This window comes from Amphiprion ocellaris, chromosome 12, assembly GCF_022539595.1.
Source record: "Amphiprion ocellaris isolate individual 3 ecotype Okinawa chromosome 12, ASM2253959v1, whole genome shotgun sequence".
In the NCBI taxonomy this organism is placed as follows: Eukaryota; Metazoa; Chordata; class Actinopteri; family Pomacentridae; genus Amphiprion; species Amphiprion ocellaris.
In genome coordinates, this window is record NC_072777.1 from 20977466 (window position 1) to 20997598 (window position 20133).

At 39.8% G+C, this 20133-nt stretch overlaps 1 protein-coding gene across 1 annotated transcript; it reads right to left on the minus strand.

Moving 5' to 3' along the window:
* Positions 1–3582: 3582 nt before the first annotated feature.
* Positions 3583–18510, minus strand: kcnk3a (potassium channel, subfamily K, member 3a). Its single transcript, XM_023299728.3, has 2 exons — positions 18090–18510; positions 3583–6277 (listed from the first exon to the last, which is right to left on the minus strand). The coding sequence occupies exons 1-2, from the start codon at positions 18370–18372 to the stop codon at positions 5370–5372; spliced, it is 1191 nt and encodes a 396-aa protein (XP_023155496.1). The 5' UTR covers positions 18373–18510; the 3' UTR covers positions 3583–5369.
* Between the last annotated feature and the right edge of the window lie 1623 nt (positions 18511–20133).

The following is a 20133-nucleotide window of genomic DNA, read 5'->3' on the forward strand; positions in this document are numbered from 1 at the left end:
GATTATATTTTAAATGAATGATGAATGACATCTGTAACTGAATACTATTTTTTTTTCATCATCAGGAGAGGAGAATGTTGTGGATGAGGCCTTGGCAAAAATGGAGATTGAGGATTCCCAGCCCGTCTCTATTATAGAGGACAAAGGGTTCAGAGAGCTTGTTCAAGCTTTGAACCCAACCTATGTTCTCCTCTCAAGACAGGTGCATATGTGAGCACTTGAAGCATTTTTCCCCATATCCCCATATTTACCATTCCAATAGTGTTATTTTCTTTCTTTTAGGCTTTGAAAGCTGTGGTGGAGAAAAGATATAGGGAATCCAAGGAGAAAGCCATTGTGTAGCAGTTAGTTTGACATCAGATATGTGGACATCCATCAACACTGATGCACATCTAGCTGTGACATGCCATTTTATAGATGCAAGCACTACTTTGCATTCTGTTGTTTTTGGGGTGCTGCACTTCCCTGAGGTACATACTGCTGAAAATTTGGCTCAAATAAAAGCAGCACTTATGTTGCAGTTTGGTATTACAAAAAAAGTTACTTGCCGTGTAACTGATGGTGCAGCAAATACAGGTGGCTTGTGCCAAGGAGCCTCTAAATTTACATGGTTGAAAAGCACTTACCATATGCTCCAACGTCTTTATAACCTCAGGGAACCTGCAGGAGCATCTTTGGCAGGCCTACACACTGACATTGTGTCATGAGTGAAAAATGTGTTCAAATGAGCAAAAAACGTGCTCACTATTTTGCAAAAAGTGTGCAAGAGTTTTGGAAACTGTGTGCAAACCATGAATAGTGTTCAAGGTTTTGACAGCAGAGTCCTGTTTTTGAGAAATGTGTGCAGTCAGTTGGTGGCTGTGTGCAGTGAATGGAATTTAGTGTCTTATCAATTGAGAAAAAATTTAATGGGAAAAAACTTTGTGCAGAATCCAGCTCATATGGGGGGAACTATCCACCACTGGCCGGCTGGGTCGAGAGGGATAGAAGAGGTAGACGGGATGGGTGAAGGGGAGGGAGAGGGACGGGAGAAGAGGAGGGGTGGGGGACAAGCATGATAAGAGTAACATAGATGATACATATCTCTGTCCGTATTGTTCGAAAAATTTGGAGTTGAACGATGCATTCATTTTCTGTTTGAGAAGGGCCGCTTGTGGGAGTGTCGCCTTGCGGACACATCGAGCACAAAAAAAGCTTTAAAAATAGAGAGGGTGTCCGCCTCCCGAACCCAAATTGGGAGCTGGTTCCACAGGAGAGGCGCCTGGTAAGTGAAGGCCCTGCCTCTCATTCTTGAAATTCTAGAAATTCTGGGAAGCCTGCAGTCTGAGAGCAAAGAGTTCTGCTAGGATAATATGGTACTATAAGGTCTTTAAGACTGAGATTGGTTGTTAAGAGCTTTTTATGTCAGGAGAAGGATCTTAAATTCTAGTTTAGATTTTACAGGAAGCCAAGAAAGAGAAGCCAGTATAGGAAAAATATGATCTCTCTTGCTAACTCCACTACTCTCACTGAAGCGTTTTGGATCAACTGTAGGTTTTTCAGAGAGCCATTGGGACAAAAAACTTTTGCCAGTGAACTGCACACTATAAAACCTGCTGGGAAACAGCATTAGCTGTTCAGAATGGATGTCAGAGGAGCAAGAGGTCGTGTTGGAAGAAGAGGACGTGGACGACCCAGATCACAGCCAGAACCAGAACCAGAACCTGAACCTGCCCCTGCACCTGGTCCTGGACCACTTTACATGGTGTGTAAATGTTGTTTGTCATTTCAGTGACATGTCTGTACTGGAACAATACAAGCAGTCAGAAATGTTCTGTGAATACTGTAAAAAATCTAATGCATAATTCTGGTTCACAAGTGCTGGTAAAATTACAGAAAGTGTACATGACTGACTTTTTCTCTGTTTGGTGTGTGTTTGTTCCAGAGAGTTTTTCAGTTGGATTCTGATGATACACATGAATACATCTATGTGGATGAGGCTGGTTTCAACCTGGTCAAGAGGAGGAGAAGAAGGAGAAACATCATTGGACAACAGGCTATAATCAACGTCCAGGTCAGTGTGGAGCAACATAAGCATCTGTGCTGCAATAAGAAATCTTGGAGTAATTCACTGTAATGCAGTTCTGGACCCATAGAACACCCAGCATTTGTTGACTTTCCTAGATGGACTTAGAGGATCTACTGACACGGTGCAGCAGGGTGTTTGGCAAGAAGACACAGTTTTTGTTGTTATCTGGGACAATGTTAGTTTTCATAGAGGACTATTGATTCAGGAATGGTTCAATATGAACCTCAATTTATTGTGGTTTTTCTGCCACCATATTCTCCCTTTCTGAATCCTATAGAAGAATTCTTCTCTACATGGAGGTGGAAGGTATATGAGCGGCAGCCATAAATCTCTTGCAATCAATGGTCTTGGCATGTGGTGATGTTTCAGTTGATGCATGTCAGGGATGGATCAGACACACTAGGTCTTTGTTTCCAGAGAAAACATAGCTTATGATGTTGATGAGGTCCTGTGGTCTGACCAGGCTGAAAGAACTGATGCAGACATGGTGTAAATATCTGCATACTGTACTGTGTACAATACAGTGCTGTTTTTTGTCTAACATTATTTTTATTTTGTAATGTACAGTCAGGCACTGCAATGGCCCCGTCTGAGTCATTTATAGGATGCATTTGTGTTTAAGTTGTCATTTTTGAGGACTGTATCATTTTTTACACTTCATGTGAAAACACAGTGAGAGAAGAGTGTTTTGTATTTAGCAGTGCAGTATCCTACTTTTGCTCTGTGTGTCTTAATTTTGAAAACAAAGTTATAATTTTGACAATAAAGAGCGCTTTTGACACAAGTGTGCAGTGCTTTGTAATTGTGTCCTAATAAAGAAAATAGTGTGCAGTGTGTTGGGAAATGTGTGCTATTTTTCAAGAACAGTGTCTAATCAATAGAGAAAAACTGTAAGAAATGAGAAGCTACTCACTGCATCAGCTAAGGTTAAATAAGCTGTTGCCAGCTGACAAGTATTCATCACTGCAGCAAGTATCCAATGGAAGGCTCTTACCTATTTGCTTAGTTAAATCCATGTGGCAACTTTTTTTTAGGACAGGCAGTGTATATCTATATATAGATAATGGATGGATGGAAACTGATCAGCTTTGCTTTGGTCCTGACTGGGTGCTACACAGCCACGCTCGCATGTCGGTCAGGGGTTTTTGGGGGCTGCACGGTGCTTTGGTGGACAACAATGTCGCCTTGCAGCTAGAAGATCCCTGGTTCATGTCCTGGCCTTCTTTCTGTGTGGAGTTTGCATGTGTGGGTTTTCTCTGGGTACTCCAGCTTCCTCCCACAGTGTGAAAATATGCTGTATGGACAATGGATGGATGGATGGAAACTGATAAATAGACTCACTGCAAATCTTTTAAGGACAACAATTGGGTTATAGGCTTTGATGTTGTCTGAACTGTTTTTGTTTTTAGTATTATATCGTTCTACAAAGGCAAAGAGAACAATGAAATGGCTTTGTGACTGGCTTACATCTTTCTTTTTCAAGAAAACAGAGTGCAACCCTTTGACTGGAACAAGTGATTTAAATACATTTTCATCCTCATTAAACATTTGCAAAACTGAGCTTTACAAATATATTTTAGACTCTGTATTTTACATACATATGCACGAGTTGGCAAACTTTTCTTCATAACATTTTGTAGTGCATTTCTTTTCATAGTGCAATTAGTGGCAAAAAAAATGCTTGTACCTAAATGACATAAAACTGTAGGACAAATTAAAATAAATACATGACATTGATTAACACTAAAATAAATGAGACTATTTTTGTAAATGAAATATTTTTTCTTATTATGGTTAAAGAAAAAACGTCTTGTAAATGTACAGTTACACACATAATCAACTGTACACCACTCATTAGTTAATAAGAGATGCTGAACAATGTTACCAAGTATACTGCAGTAAGAACATTCCAGTCAAAAAAAAAAAAAAGAAAGAAAATGTGATGGAAACGAGACACTATAAAGTAAAACTACACAAATAAAAGAAGCCAATAAATCACAGGGCTGAAAAACAACCACTGCATAAAGTGGTTTAGATGGGGCTGGAGAATAGATCCTCTTAGTGCATGAGGCACAAACTCTCAGGCAATTTATCACTGTGATTATTTCCAATTTTGCAGTGTATCGAGATAAACACTTCTGATTGGTAACACAAGAGAGAATGAATTAGGATGCATAACTTACATAATAAAACATAATGCGATTCGATTAAAAAAATAGTGCACTGTTGCAGTGTCTGAAAGCATTTACAACAATCCTCTGAGGTGCAGCAAGATTTTCTACTTTAGGGCTTACATGTTCTGATTTAAACTATTAAAATATATTTATGCAATATGAAAACAAATGACAAGCAACATGTGCGTAAAATACTTTAATGCACAGAGTATGAAAAAGAAATTCATTGTGATTTGCAGTGAAGTCTGAAATTAGTGGCGGGGAGGCCTTGTGGTTAGAGATACTGTTAGAGGTTTGATCCATATAACAGTGTCCAACATGTCCTAATCTTCAATAAGACATTTAAACCAAAAATGTTCAGTAATTCTGCCTAGGATGTGAGGTTTTCTCATGGAATGAAGGAATATTACACAGATCACAAGGTTTGATCGGAATCTGAACTGGAGGAACAGACACACAGAAAAAGACACTGAGGATACTTTTTAAAACTCTCAATGGAAAATATGCCATCTATCAATAACAGATAAATGCCCAAATATGTACACATTTTAAATTCACTGAAGTAACAGAACTTAAAACCAAAGATTCCCATTTTGAAAAAGTGAAAAATATTTCCTAGCAGGGCATTACACACAGTTAATACACCTCTATTGTTCTTAAAAACATATCTCACAGTGTATTTTATCCCTTATCATCCTAGAACATAAAATTATGTTTCATGAACAGAGAAAATACTGAGCTAAATATCAAAATATTCAATATTCAAAGGTGATGAGAAGTGTGTGTTTGCCCCTGTCTTCGAACAGTGACAGCTTCAGATTTGGTGTAAGGAATGCGTCTTGGACAACCATTAGCATTGTTTCTCAAAGAGTTCAGCAACAATATTGGTGCTAAATGGGTTGTGCTTAGCTAATTGAAATTAAATATGGCTGGAGCCGGGAGGCTGCAGCACGAGGTTCTTCAGTGCCAGAACACAACAAATGTCATGAGTAGTGCATCTCTTTAGGACTGGAGGTGTGTTGCCTTGATGTCCACAGCCAATCACAGGCCACAGAAGGAACACCCTCCCTCATTTATTGGTACACAAAAGTGGGACTTGACATTAAAACATGAAGTCCTCCTGGTTTCTAGATGGAGCTTCTGCGTTTGTTGAGTCTTCTGTAGGTGCTGAAGCTGTGTAAGCCAGTGGACACTGAGCTGATGCCTGAGTGGTGCTGCTCACTGCATACACAACCATTAGATTGGAAGGGGTTAGAAAAAGCTTCTGTGTCTGAGGTGGAGAGGTCATGAGGGATGATCATGGGTATGGAATATTCTAGCTTCTCATTACTCTTGTACCAAAGACAGGAGCACATGGACTGAAAGTGGAGTACCTCAGCATAAACATTTTGCAGACCCCGGCTTGCTGCTCCTCCCCCACTCCCTCCAACTGCACTCCCTCCTCCACACCCAGATGGGGTGGTGGAGGAGGAGGAGGCCATGTCTACCGAGCAGTTGATATGTCCGCCTGCCAGACCGTTACGTGCGAGAAGAGCCCTGTGCTCAGCATCCCTCTTTTCGTCCTCAGCGTTCATGGTCATGAAGCGCAGCACTGCTAAGTTTAGGAACGCTCCAATCACAGCCAGACCTGTCAGGATGTAGATGAAACTGAAGGCCACGTATTCCGGCTTGGTTTGAAGAGCATGCTTATTCTGCAGCGCCACATAGTCCCCAAAGCCGATCGTGGTGAGTGTGATGAAGCAGTAGTAGTAGGCATGGAAGAAGCTCCATCCCTCAAAATGGGAGAAGGCCAGGGCCCCCACACATAGTGTGCTCATGCAGGATATGAAACCAATGATCACCATGTTTGCCATGGAGACCTCAGTGTGCCTCATTCCAAGGCACTTCTTGAGGCGATGGAGCAGGAACCTAACAAAAGTGTTGATCCGCTCACCCACACTCTGAAACATAACCAAAGTAAGTGGGATACCTAGGAGGGCATAGAGCATACAGAACACCTTTCCTCCATCTGTGCTGGGGGCTGCATGGCCATATCCTGAGGGAAACAGGGAGTAAGAAGCAGGGTTAGTGGTGTAGAACTAATTAAATCTATAGTGCAGAGGTTAGGGGTCTAAGAAAAGAAAGCTGGAGGCTGGAAAGATAGCAAAACCTGAAATAGACAGTTTGACAGATCATTGGCATTCTCTGAGGAGCTCCTCTGATAAATTCAAAGACTCTTCATTTCACAGTGGCAGAATGCAATTGGAGATGAGATTACACAGCAGTGTGGCAGGAATGGTGAAGTATTAATGTCATGTATGGAGAGACAGCTTGAATAATTCATTGACAATTGGTCTCTTTGGAATGGCTTCAGTTAATGAGTACATTGGCACCTAATAAGACCTTAACATTTTTCCAGAACAAATCAACAGAACACCAGTGGATGGGTTGCTGGTCCTTTTGTTGTTTTATAATGAAATCACAGCTCTTTAAATATATTAGCTATAATATCTGCTACATCCAGGAGCTGACAGATGACACCCTTGATAACAATGGGATCATCAACTGGAACAGGTTGACTGTTATGCACCCGTCTAGGGGGAAGGTGCATTGCATAATATTTGTTAAAAATAGAATGTTTTCCCAGTCCCAAGAAAATTACAAAGGTTTATTTACAATGTTTTTAAAATAAAACAGGCCACTCAATGGGCTATACATTCAAACAACAAAAAAAATGGATTCAAACTAAAGAGGCATTTTAGCACTCAAATGAAGAACTTATCCAACAAAAACACAACTACTAGATTAAAGAAACCTAACTAAGTCTAAGAAACAAAATTAAAGCTATCCTAATATATCAAAGAAACACAGGTAGCAATCAAACGTTTGGACTCTGGGAAACAAACAAAAAGGTGCTGCTGTCAGAGAGGCTTCCCATCCACTGCAGGCCGCTGAAATTTAAAAAGGTGGACAGCCAACCAGCATCGGGTCCGCCTTGCCGCCAATTACGCTCCTCCTCAACAGAATGAAGATCTACACACAGACAGACCAACTAACAACCACTAACAGGACAAACAGACGACTCACACAGAATACAAGGACAACGAGACAAAGATCCACACGACAACAGAACGCTCACTCCCAGACAACAGAAGAACTCCAAAATGCAAAACACAGTAATACCACAGTCTACACAATACGGCCACAGCCGTAACATTGACCAATAATTCTTTAGATGTTGGTTTAATTGTTTTACTGATCTCTGTGGTTGGGCCACCTGCCTGTCTGATGCAAAATCTATTTAAAACTTTTGCAGTTGCGTCACTAATACGAGAGCCATTACAACCTGTGTATCTCTTTGTGAAAGAAAGTTCACCAAGTATAGAGACGTGGGTGTGACTGGTGAAACTGAACCCAACTGCCAAATGAATTTGGTAGCTAAGGGCGCAGTTATTTTTTCCACATCGAGCAAGGTGAGGCTGGACAGCATTTTTCCTTCAACAAATGAAATCATCATTTGAAAACTGCATTTTGTGGGGTTTCTTGGGTTATCTTTGTCTTACGTTAAAATCTGGTTGATGATCTGAAACATTTAAGCATGACAAATGTACAAAAATAGGAGATTTTTGAAGGGAGGCAAATACTTTTTCACAGCAGTGTTTATAATTTAAAATACATCATATATCATTCACAAACTTACTAAAACTTTATCATGCTAACTCGTTGCATCTTTAGCTGTTACGAATCCAGTACAGAGGCTCAAGTGCAGGCAAGCGACACGACACCAGACGTAGGCAAAATACAATTCAAAGTTTATTTACAAGGGAAGGTATAACTGGACAGAACTACAAATCTGACAAAGGACTACAACAGGAAATACTCTAGAGACAGGAAGCAGAATAAACTAGGGTATCTTGGAACTTAAGGCCCTCTAGAAGACCGGCAGAGTTTAAACAACCAGAGTTAATTCAAAAACATAAGCAGAAAAACTAACCCATGGAAGGTGACACTTAGGCAAGGAAGCAAGAATTCCATGAACTAGAGTTATACAAAGAAAAGACTAAACACAATTCAGCAGGACTAGAATTTAACCAGGAAGTCTGGCTCGGAGATAGAATGTGAACTAAGCTGGTGCAGTAGCAGAGAGGGGGGTACAGGCCATCTTTGAGCTACAGTCCACTCTGCTTCCTAGCATGCTGTCTCCATCTCCAGCTATGTCTGGGTAAAGATATCATTACACACCCTCCAAACTGCAACTTTTGTTCTAAGCATCAAGTATTTCTATGGATTACACTCAAAGACGTTACATTGAAAGACTACTAAGATATTGCATTTTCCATGCATTATGCCACATACCTATTTAAACCGTGAACTTGCAGACCCCATCAAAACTCACAGACACCCGAATCTTAACTTGTTTTTTTTAGGCACTCAAACACAGTTTTGGTCCCCCCACTTCCCTCCATTAATCAGGCTGGAGTTTGAAGGCCGTGCCGACAGCTGTTGCGTATAGTGTAACAAGCGGAATGTAGAAATATAAGGAGAAATAAATAAAACATTAAAATACATCTGGGAAAGACAGAAAATAAAATGTAAGAATATGAGACTAAAGATTTTTACATTTATTCATACATTGGCAGGAAGCCATCTGACTGACAGCTCAATTCTAAAGAATAGTAAGAAAAAAAGCAGTTTTGAAAATCAAAAGTAACAGGAAATAACAAAAGCAACAGAGATTTAAAAAAAAGCAGTTGGAAAAAAAGAGATAAAAATAAAGGTATGGAAATAAATAAATGATGGGAATAAGTGAAAGTCCCTCCATTCATTTAAATTGATTTTAATGGATTAAATTATTTACATATTTTATGTGCACTCATTTGTTTTGCTGCTCACTTCCATTCTAGTCTGCTTCATGTTTCTGTGTGTCACAGACTCAAGATGCAAAAGACACACACAGAGGGGAATGGACCACACAAGAGAGCAAAAGAGAGATGGGTCAACAGAACGTAACAGTACCCAAGTTAACAATAATTTGCTACAGCTGCTCAGTGTACTGTAAAATGCTAATGTAGGCTTATGGTTGTAGCTGGATTATTTTTGCTGGCTCTCGTGTGTAGAATCGTTCTGGCTATAAGTGAAGTGTGAGGGGGAGGGGGAGCTGTGCCTGACATGCCGATTTGTTTTGGTCTGAAGTGACATCCAGTGGTTCCTAACTTTCTTTTTTTTTTACCACACCCCATGCAATCTGAGTTAAAAAAAATAAAAATACGGGAGTGATACAGTAGATGACAAATTTTGTATTTTAATTTACAAGGTGACATGTTGTGGGTATGTAAGTCTACCTTTAAATTATGCAAATTTAGATGGTATATAGCTCACTGCCACCAGTGTGCGCATGTGCAAATAACTAAATAGGAAGAAACATGCAAATTAAAACCTCTAAAATTTACTGGTCATGTCTTTAGGTGACATGAATGCAAGTATTTTTTGCACAACACACATTGGCTTTTTAACTTGGTTGGGAATGTTTGCAAGGATGTACAGTCCTTTGTTATATTCAGCACTTATAATGATGTCAGATTTGTCAGCTTCTACTTCATTCGGTTGTTGCCGTCATCAGTACTGACTGAATAATAAGCTTGGCCAGCCAGTTCAAGACAAACAGAGATGCAGAGAGAGAAAGTGGGTGCAACAGCAGAGGAGACAGCACATTGGCAAAGCATTTGTCTAGGTTCACTTTAACTCAGTTACCCCTGTGTTGGCTCCAAATCGGGGCTGGGAGAATGTGCATTCATCCAGCACACAGCTGAGACCCAAACACCAAAGCATTTCAAGCCTTTAGACTAAAGCAACCAGGCATTAGATCTGGGAGCTGTGACAATAGCCAGTGCTCTGAATTTACCTGTCTTATATTGAAACCCTCTTGTGATCACAAAATATGCATATTACAATTATACACTGTTTAAACTCTTCATCTAAAGAACCAATCTGTGTGTGTTCAGCCATCCTAGTTCGATGTTTTGCTTTTCATTGTGGAAAAAAAATCCCTATCAATGACTGTTTCCAAAAGTGCTCCTTAGGTTCCGTTTTAGGGGATGTGAGAGGAAAGCTTGGCAGGCCAGAGTTTTCCATGAGGTCAGTAAGGCATTCCAAGTGGAGTGTGAGATTTCTGGGAGGGTTAGGTAACTAAATAAAATCACATGACTTATATACCCCATACACAGTTGATATGGACTTGGTTTAAAACTCACAGCATGGCCGGACTGAAATGAAGGTCACGGACAATATACAACACAAGAGGAGGAGTAGGAGGAAAGGATAGAAGAGAACTGAAGGGATGAAATATAAAGGAAAAACAGGTTAAGAAAGACAAGAAATACAACTTAGGGGTGACAGATTTTAAATAGATTGTTCTTTTCATCATTTCTGCTGAACAGTGACACATTTAAAGCTTTAAAATATTATATAGGTGGTAGGAAGTCTTTATTTACAGTGCTGAAGTAGAAACACTAAGATGAGAAATCTCTCCAATAAAGCACAGCCATACAGAATAATGACATGACAGCAGAGGCCCCTATTATCTGATTGCTTACATTATAATGATCCTAGATGGATGATTTCCATCTAGCACATTTTACCCCGGCCAAGAGGTACATAGACAAAATGTGCTAGCACTCAAAACGGAAGTTACAATTTAAAAATATCTGCATATTCAGAACTACATCTAAACACTCTGAGGCAATTAAGAGTGTGTGATTTCACTAATAAATGATAAATATAATCTATAACCCAAAAATATTGCATCGGTGATTCTTGAAATAGCTCAAAGTATTACAAAAGCACAGCTGAGACAGCTTACAAATATTTTGATCTTACTGCTCCATAAAACAGGCAGATTGGTCCATTGATTTTCTCCTTGATTAATGCTAGGGTGGTCCAATCACAACTTGAAACCCTTCCCCCAAAATCCTTTATATGTTTGCAGCTGAACCTTCTTCAAAATTTATTTTTTGACGTGCCCTCTCTTAAAAAGCTGGAGGGCACTTATGTAGCGTACTAAGGAACAGAACATTCCAGAGCAACACACAAAGATCTAAAGATCCTCTCCCAAAGCTGGAAATTTGGTGAGACCCCATTTCAGGAGACAGCTAACCCAAAAGTTACCTCCAAATGGAACATCTGCTGATTGGATGTTTACGAATAAAAGGACCATTCATGGCACTTTTGGAGACAACAGGATGCCTCCTACCTCCACTAGAATCTGATAAGTGTCATAAAGTGTCAACTGTGAGGAAAACCACACCTCTGCAGGATTGGCATTCTGACCTTCTGATCTTCCTACCTAACACAGAACTTAGTATGCAGGAATGGATTCAACAGTTTAAATCAGAACATTAAAGAAATGCAGCATCACCGGAGTGACGATCTGGACTCAGTCTCTGATACCAGGTTGATCAGGACCAGTATGGAAGAAGAGCACATGGAATGTGAAATGTTTGTGGAAGATGCACACACATGATACACTAATACCTCCCCCCTCTCTCTCACAGACCACAGCCATAAAAGACATAGAGAGACTTTTTAGAGTTTCATATGCTTTTATGTTCAACCATGTTGTAAGTTTATCTTCATGTAGCCTAAAGTATACAATTTGCAAGTTTATTCCTGTTTACACCTTTTATTATTATCTCTGAAACTATATGAGATAAACATATTGTGTCTGGTGTCATTTTAATCATTTATTTGGTGTTATTTCATATCTGTGATTATCATAAATGTTCAACAGTTGGATTACTACATTTAAGAAATGAACTATGAGTAAGTTTTGAAGGTATCTGGCCTCTGACCTCTAATGGACAGTGAAGCTCAGCCCCACCCCTTGGGAGGAACACATCCATGATTGGTTAGATGCTGATTTGCATTTGGCTCCAAAACTTTGTATATAGAGGAAAGTCACTAGAATGCAACTGGCTTTTTAAAAACTGGGCTTACTTGATTTTTTCTTGAGCTAGGCTTTTTTTTTTCATGAAGAATGTAACTTGGGCTTTTAGGAAAATTCAACTTCGGCTTGTAACTTGGCTTGTAAGAATGGGCTTGTAGAACATGGGGCTCTTAGAAAAATGCAACCCTTAGAAGAATGCAACTAGACTTAAGAATTACTTAAGAACTACAACAGCACAAATATTTCCTTGATAACTATGAGCTTTGACTCTTGGTGTTTTTACTTTGGCACACTTTTGCAATGCAAACCTGCCTAAGTTCCTTCTTGTCTCTGTGTTCCTGAACCAACTCATCCAGCAGATCATCACAGCTCCACATCCTGCAGTGGCTTCTCACTCACTACCACAAAGCTACGCAAGTATCATTTTCCTTCTGCTAAATGGGTGAATTACAAATTACAATTGGTTTTCCAATTTTCAAAGTCATTCTAAATTCATCACCTTTTCTACCAACTGCTTCCAGTGACGATCACAGTTCACTAGTTTATCTGCATTTATTCATTCATTTATTCACTGTCTGTTGTTGTCATGTCATTGTTGTTCATTGTTTGTTTGTAGTATTAGTTCATAAATGTTTGTATATAACTATGATCAGTTCTACCGGGTATTTCCTTGTTTTGGGAACTGGAGGTCAATTAAATCAGAGTTTACGACTTTCATAATGAGACTGATCAACTTTGTTTTCATGAAAGTCTCTTTGAGACTTAGTTTAAATCGATAATTTCCTCAGGCAAGCTGAGGATGGTGCCCCTAAATTAATGAGTGCAATTTTAATCATAAAGAGTTTCTACCATTAGGTGTGTTGCAGCCTACACCTATTTATCTATTTTTGTTTCTTCCATATGACACAATTTCTACACATTCTGCTACACTTATAAAATGTGTGGTAATTCCTACACCGTTTCCCTGATTTGGATGTAAATATCCTCAACTCAAAACTGAAATTCTGCACTTAAAGCACTTCTTGATTGTTTCATTCACTTGACTGTATGTGGTGCAGCCGAGTGAGGCCACACATCTTACATAATTATTTGACACAGCTGTGCGAGGCTGTAAAGCTACATGCTATTATTATTTGCTGCTCCTGGGTGAGGCTACATTTCTGCTACACAACTTATACATTTTTGACACATTGTAATTATGGTTCCACGTATGAGGCTATCTTCTAGTTTAAGGCAACATTGTATTCTGTAGTTGTTTGCTTCCTGCCTGGGTGTTACCTTACATGGGTTGTTTGTTTATTTAGTTGGTTTTTGTATTAACCTTGGTAGTTCCAGTCCACCCTCCCACTAGTGGGAGCTCTAGCCAGTTTTGATCCTGTTTGATCAGTACTTCTGATTGTAGTTTTGTCTCCCATGTTTGTGGTTCTGTTTGGAACAACTTGTAATAATAAGTATTATTTTACTTGCCTACACTTGTTGTCTCTTTACCCTGCTTTTGAGTAGATAGATGCTATTGCTTATCTGAGCAATTGTTTAAAGGTTGTTTTTTTAAAGTTTTGCCTTTTTTTGGAAGGCTGCTATTTGTTATGGATATTGAAAACAAAAGACTTGCTATTATCTATGTTTTGTGCTCCATATGTCTCACTATACTACCTTACACCTCTCAGTCCAGCACATCCAAACTTTTACTGCCTTTTGATGGACATGCCTCCAATAACAAAGGAAAAAGTGAAGCAAACAAGGTCTGTGTAGCGCACGGATGTAGTCACCAAGATCCTTTTGTCTGTGGAATGCATGCTGCTCTTAATACCAAACTTATCATTTGAGTGGTGAGGAGACATTAGACCTGTCAATTACAAGTTAGCGCTGCCCTACTCAACTTTATCTTTTTTTTTTTTTTGCCTTAAATGGCACCATAATTTATGCAATGAACACCATGGTAAGCTCAGAGTAGTCAGGAGTCGCTGCCCTCTGCGCTACTATTACTCTATGCAACACACACAATTTCAGCGTAGGACTTCATCCTCACATATTGGTCACTCTGTCTTTTTTATATTGTATATTTTCAGCTTACCTTTTAAGGAGAAAAATGTCCCCAATGATCAACCATTTCTAATCTTCAGCTTTGAGTAATGGCAGTCAGCCAGTTCAATCAGCATCTTCAGTTTCACTTCAAGACATTTCATCAGCTGCCAGCAATAACATGCATATTTTTCAGAAAATGCACCAGTTCGAACCACAAATGCAGTTCCATTTACTTCACTGAACTGCGGCAGCAGCAAAACACATGTTACACAATACCAACAGCAGTGAGAAAATATTGTGTTTCTGTGATACCATATTGCCTGTTACACAAAGCTAGTTACTACACTGTTACGATCCCTGCTCCAGCCCCTGTTCTTTGCCTCTTTCTCCCTCTTTTTCCTTCTTTCTCCCTCCTTGTTCCTCTATCTGTTTTGACCTATCTGGCCCTTTGGCTCCCTCCGTCATCTCTCTCTCTTGTCCCTGTCTCTTTCTCTCTCTCTCTCTGTGCCCTGCATCTCCTGGCTGCAGTCTGATTGCTGCAAACGTGATTCAGCTGCAGTAATTAGTTCACCCCGCTCATTTGTTCACAATCACACCTCCAGCTACATAAGCACAGTTCAGTGACTCACTCCCTGCTGGACCACAGACTGTCAGATCCCTGTTTGGACTCAGTTTTCCCCCTCCCTGGATTTCTTCACATGGACTCAGTTCTTCTCCTGGTTTCCCGCTAGCCCATTTCTGTCTCCAGCCCGTTGTACCTGTCTTGTCTCCTGTCTGCTCCTGGATTTCCTCAGCCTGCCTCTTCCCTCTGTTTTCAACCCCCTTGTGAATTCAGTTTTAGTTTTGTAGATTTCCATTCTTGAATTTGTAGTGTATGTTAGAGTTCCTTGAGTAGTTTGGTTTAGTTTTGTCCCCCCAGTTCAGTTGCCCATTCTATGTATTGGTTTAGTTCTTTTGTTAAATAAAACCCCTTTCTTTATTCACCTGTCTGCCAGTTTTTCTGTCTGCGCCTGGGTTCTCCAGCTCCCCCTGTAACACTGTATGCTAACATTTGTAAAACACAGCTATGTTGCCCATGAAGGACAACACAACTACATTACATGTCTTATGATTAGAAGTTCCTGTTGTCTGATGTCAAACAGCATACCAGATAATGCATACAAAGGATTTGAAGCGTGTCTTATTTCGAAGATGATATTTCATGTTGTCTATTGATCCTCTATGTGGCATGGACAGATTTTAACCATAGCACTGTCACATACACCAATGTCACCATGTCAAGATGTTCACTCCTTGAGGTAGGTGAAGATGGAGGAATGGTGATTGTTGCAGAGCCAAGTGAACCACCTCCCTGCCAGGCATAGGAATTCCCAAACTGCCTGCCATTTTAGGAACACTTCCTTGCTCAAAGCTCATGGTGTATTTCATATGACTTCAACTCTTTCTCCTATTGACTGCTGACTAGTAAATGGACACTCAGCCTTCCACCTCGCCTTTCCATTTTGTACAGTGATGACTGATTTCTGATCGCAGCTTCTCCTCCCTTCTTTATATATGTTCAATTATTAGAGGGGCATGCCAAAGCCAGAGCTTCTCATGTCTTAGCTGCTCTCCACTGGTGGTTGTGCAGTTTAAAGATTGGGAATTGAAGTGTATTCTTATATTTTTCAGGAGTGTTTATTTTTTCTAAAATAAACACCCTAGTTGTTATAACGATATTAATTTCCAAATAGCTATGTTATGATCAACACATTTCTTCTTTACTTGTATTAAACACTGACTTAAGCTTTCTGGTCCTTAAGAGTATCCTATATTAGATTTAGAGTTTCAAAGCAGATGCCAGGAAATTATATCATTTCTATTTTTCTACTTTATCTTAACATATTGGGTATTTCACCCTAACGTTGTGGCTCAGTATTTGCCCTTTACTCAAAATCATGGCTGTGTGATATTGTGTATACAGAACAGTATCTATAGTGTTAATGTTGTGTGCCAGGAGTCCAGTGGAACAGTGAGACTCTGGTGTTATTAATACTTAATGGCAGGCTCAAACACCAGCCACTGTGTTTGTAACTGCCTCAAGGTTCACAATTACAGAATGCGGTTACAGACACCCAGTGTTGGATTAGTGTGCAATTAGTTGCCTGAATCTGATATGGTTACAAGTCACAGGTCACTACTGACAACAGCCCCAGTCACTGTACACAGGAGAAAGACTTAGAACATGTAGATAAGGAAGGCTTTTAAAAAGATGAAAAGAACACAACAAAGTGAGACCGTATAAAAAAAAAAGTAGTAAAAGATAATAACCAAATTTCCATCTTAAGAATTAAAGTGTGAATTTATATCAATACAATTTCTCAATTTACCACTTCAGCCATCTGGTAAGATGAGTAACGTATGCAGGTTAACTCCTTTCTGTGGTAGCTGCTTCTGCCTGATTTAACATTTCTCTATTTAATGTTCATCACAGAACATCACAGAATCAGTTTCTAAAATAAAATTCAAAAAGTCTAAAAATATTTACTATTTAATTAAACATTTAACTCAGATATATTAAGAATAAAACCATTATATTTTTTATGACAGTTCTGGTTTGATTTGGTTGGAAACTGTTCAAAGAGGTTTTAAATGGCCTTTAAAGGACCATTGCGAAGGATTTAATGGCATTTAGTGGTAAGGTTGCAGACTGCAACAAAATGAAGAACCCTTGAATTCCCTTACTACTTCTAAGTGTGTAGGAGAACCTACAATGGGACAAGTTTTTGATTTGTCTGTTCTGGCCTACTATTTAAAGACGGTGGTTCAAGACCCCTCTGTAGACATACAGGACTCATTCTAATTCTCCATTTCTGGTAAGAAATCATAAATCCGACACATTAGACCCTTACTTGTACACAATGCACACTTGGTTGTAACTTTTAACTAATTAGGAAAGAACTGCATACTTATACATTCAGCCATTAGCAAACAGCATTATCAGTTTGATCTGAATGTCTTAACTACTCGAAAATGCAAGTTCAACATTTGCTCCCTTAAAGTTCTGTTTTTGGTCTCTGCCAGCTCCTGAGGGAAGTAATGATTATGTTCAGGGGGGTTTAGAGATATTACATTGAAAACAGCTGCTTACTAGAGGCAGTATACAGTATAGAGCACTCAGTGAAAATGAGCTGAAAGTCACTATAAAGCTCCGTAAACTAGAGGCAAACAAGAGATGCAGATTTAAATGATATGTCTCTGTAAAGTTATCACTACAAGCATCCCTTTTGACATTTCTTACCCTTTTTCAGTATTTGGATAATTAAATAGCTGTGCTTTAGTGGGATTTATAAGATGTTAAAGAAGACATTAGACTTTCTCGTGGATGGGTGTTTACAAGGTCAGTACCATTTTGTCAAGTGTTGCAGGCTTTTTCCCATCATCTTATTTTATATTACAGTATTTTGACCATTTCAGATTTAAGTAGATTTGAATACTTTCTTCAGTACTTTATTTTCTTAATACTTGCAGGGTATTTATGATGGACCTGTTGCATGTAATGTTAATGGTAATATCATATTCTATGCTGTATTTTCTCCATCAGGCTACTATCATTACTTCGTGCTGTGCAGTCTATCTAAAGGCATTTCAACCGTGACGGACAGTAGCATGCAGCTTGTCGAGGACTGTAAAACAGTGGCACTTGTGTTTATTTATGCTACGGCATTTTGTCTGCTGAAATCCCGCAGGAATAAATATGTTTTCCTGCAAATCAAGATTTTACGCAAAAAATATAACCTACAGTGTGCTTGCAAAATGTAATGGTTTTCTTTGGATTTAATTAACCAGCAGTCGCCAGTTTGAAATTACAATGTCAACTTTTTGGCCAGAATAAAGTCTGATCTCAGAGCTGCTCTCTTACCTATGGTCGTGATTACAGTGATGGCGAAGTAAAAGGAGCCGGCAAATTTCCACTGCACTCCGGCTTTGTGCGGTTTCCGCTGCAGTACCACCTTCTCCAGTTCGTCGAAGTCCTCCGTGGACAAGTTGAACGTCTTGAGCAGCCCCACTTTCCTCTGGTGAAGCTCCGACCTCTGAGTCGTCTCCGTTCGAGATTCCAGCGCGTCGAAGATCGCGGCGCCGACGATCAGATAGGTGAAGGTGCAGATAATGAGGGCGAGGGTCCTGGCATTTTGCCTCTTCATGGTGTTGTGATGCGTGTTAGGGGAACAGGTGGACTGTGAGTGCGGGTCTGGAGGACGGGGAGCTCGGCTGGCTCATGGCTGTGCTGCTGTGACAGAGCAGAGGTCTGTGGGAGCTGTTCATCAGCACCACCCCTCCCTGCTGCCTCACCTCCACCCCTGCAGGACTCCTCCCCCTTCATACATCCTCATCCCTTCCCCACCTCTCTCTCTCTCTCGCTCAGATTTAAAATTTTCATCCATCTCAGAGAATATATACTGCGTGTATCACAGTTCAACCCTAGGCAAAACGTGTCATGCTATAGCTGCAGTGGCGGAGAAATTATTCACAACTTCAGCTTAAGTGAATGTAGTAGAACCAAGGCATACATGTTTTCTTTTGCTTTTGGTGTCATCTTTTAAGCCTTTGACTACAGACCACATGCAGTATGGTTAATTAATATTGATTTTTTTTTTTTTTTTTTAAGCATGCAAACTTTGGGTTTTCCACCTGCCAGGCGGTTAAAAGGTACAATACTTAGTTTGGCAAAGGGTTTCAAAGATTTGCAGAGCACCTCTTCACAAAGACTGTGGCAGGGGGATGTTACAGTTTGAACTAGGAGGAGAGGTGCAAACAAGATGAACTGACATGAGTTGCACTGAAGGTCTGGGAGGCAAGGAGGATCTATTGTGTTTTGTATCTACATCTATTGTAACTTAGAAACATAATGTGTCAAAAATCAGAAATCCTAATTAGTTCAATCAGCCGTGATTCAGAAATCATTAAAATATACATGTTTTTACAAGATAAAAGAATGTACTGGTGGATATTTAATACTTTCACCTACTCTACTCGTGTATGTTGTGTTTAGATACATTTATACTTTAAGGCGCTAGGCGTCACTGTGTTATACGATGCTTACTAAGATGCCATAAAAAGAAATTTTAAGAAGAGTTCTAAGATGGCGATTACCTGTTGCAACCTTAGTGTGTCTGCAATACTTACACTGTTAAGAGGGAAGTAAAGTGTTGTTCTATGTACTACATTTGTTTAATTTTACATCCTGCATATCCATGTACTACTATACTTTACTTCTATGCATCTATTTGACTGGTTACATTTATGTCATAAATAAGAAATCATATCTCCAAGAAAGTGCCCTGAATCGAGGCAGAGGCTCAAATGCAGGACCACAAAGACACAGCAGACAGAACTTATACAAGATAACAGATTTATTTACAGAATCATTATTCACAACTAATATAACTGAGAAACCGGGGCAGGACAAAATACAGTCAAACTACAAATTTACTGAACAGACTTACTCTTTCAAAGCGGGTAATATTTTAAAGGTAGTAACTAACCAGGACTTGGCATGACCAAGCTAGGAAAGCTGCAGACAGGACAGCGTTAACTATGCACACACGGCGTGGCAGCACAATACAGAACACTGACGGATTAACGAAAACTGAACAGAATGCACAAGTATGATAAATTACTGGGAACCTGAGAGAGAATGGAGCCATCAGCCACCTGGGAAAAGAGGGAGAGGGAATGCAGGTGGAGGAGGCATGTGGCGTGGCTGGAATGATGTCTCGGCAGGTGTAGGCTCCAGGTGGAGATGTCAGGAGGGATATCATCCACAGTGAATCAGGTTGGGTGTGATAAGACAGGCGTTGAGGTTTCAGCACGAGGCAGACGAAGTAGACAGGGATGGTCAGGTAAAGGAGAACACTATTAGTACAGACTACAACAGAAGCAAACGTGAAAAGAGCAGAAGTCGG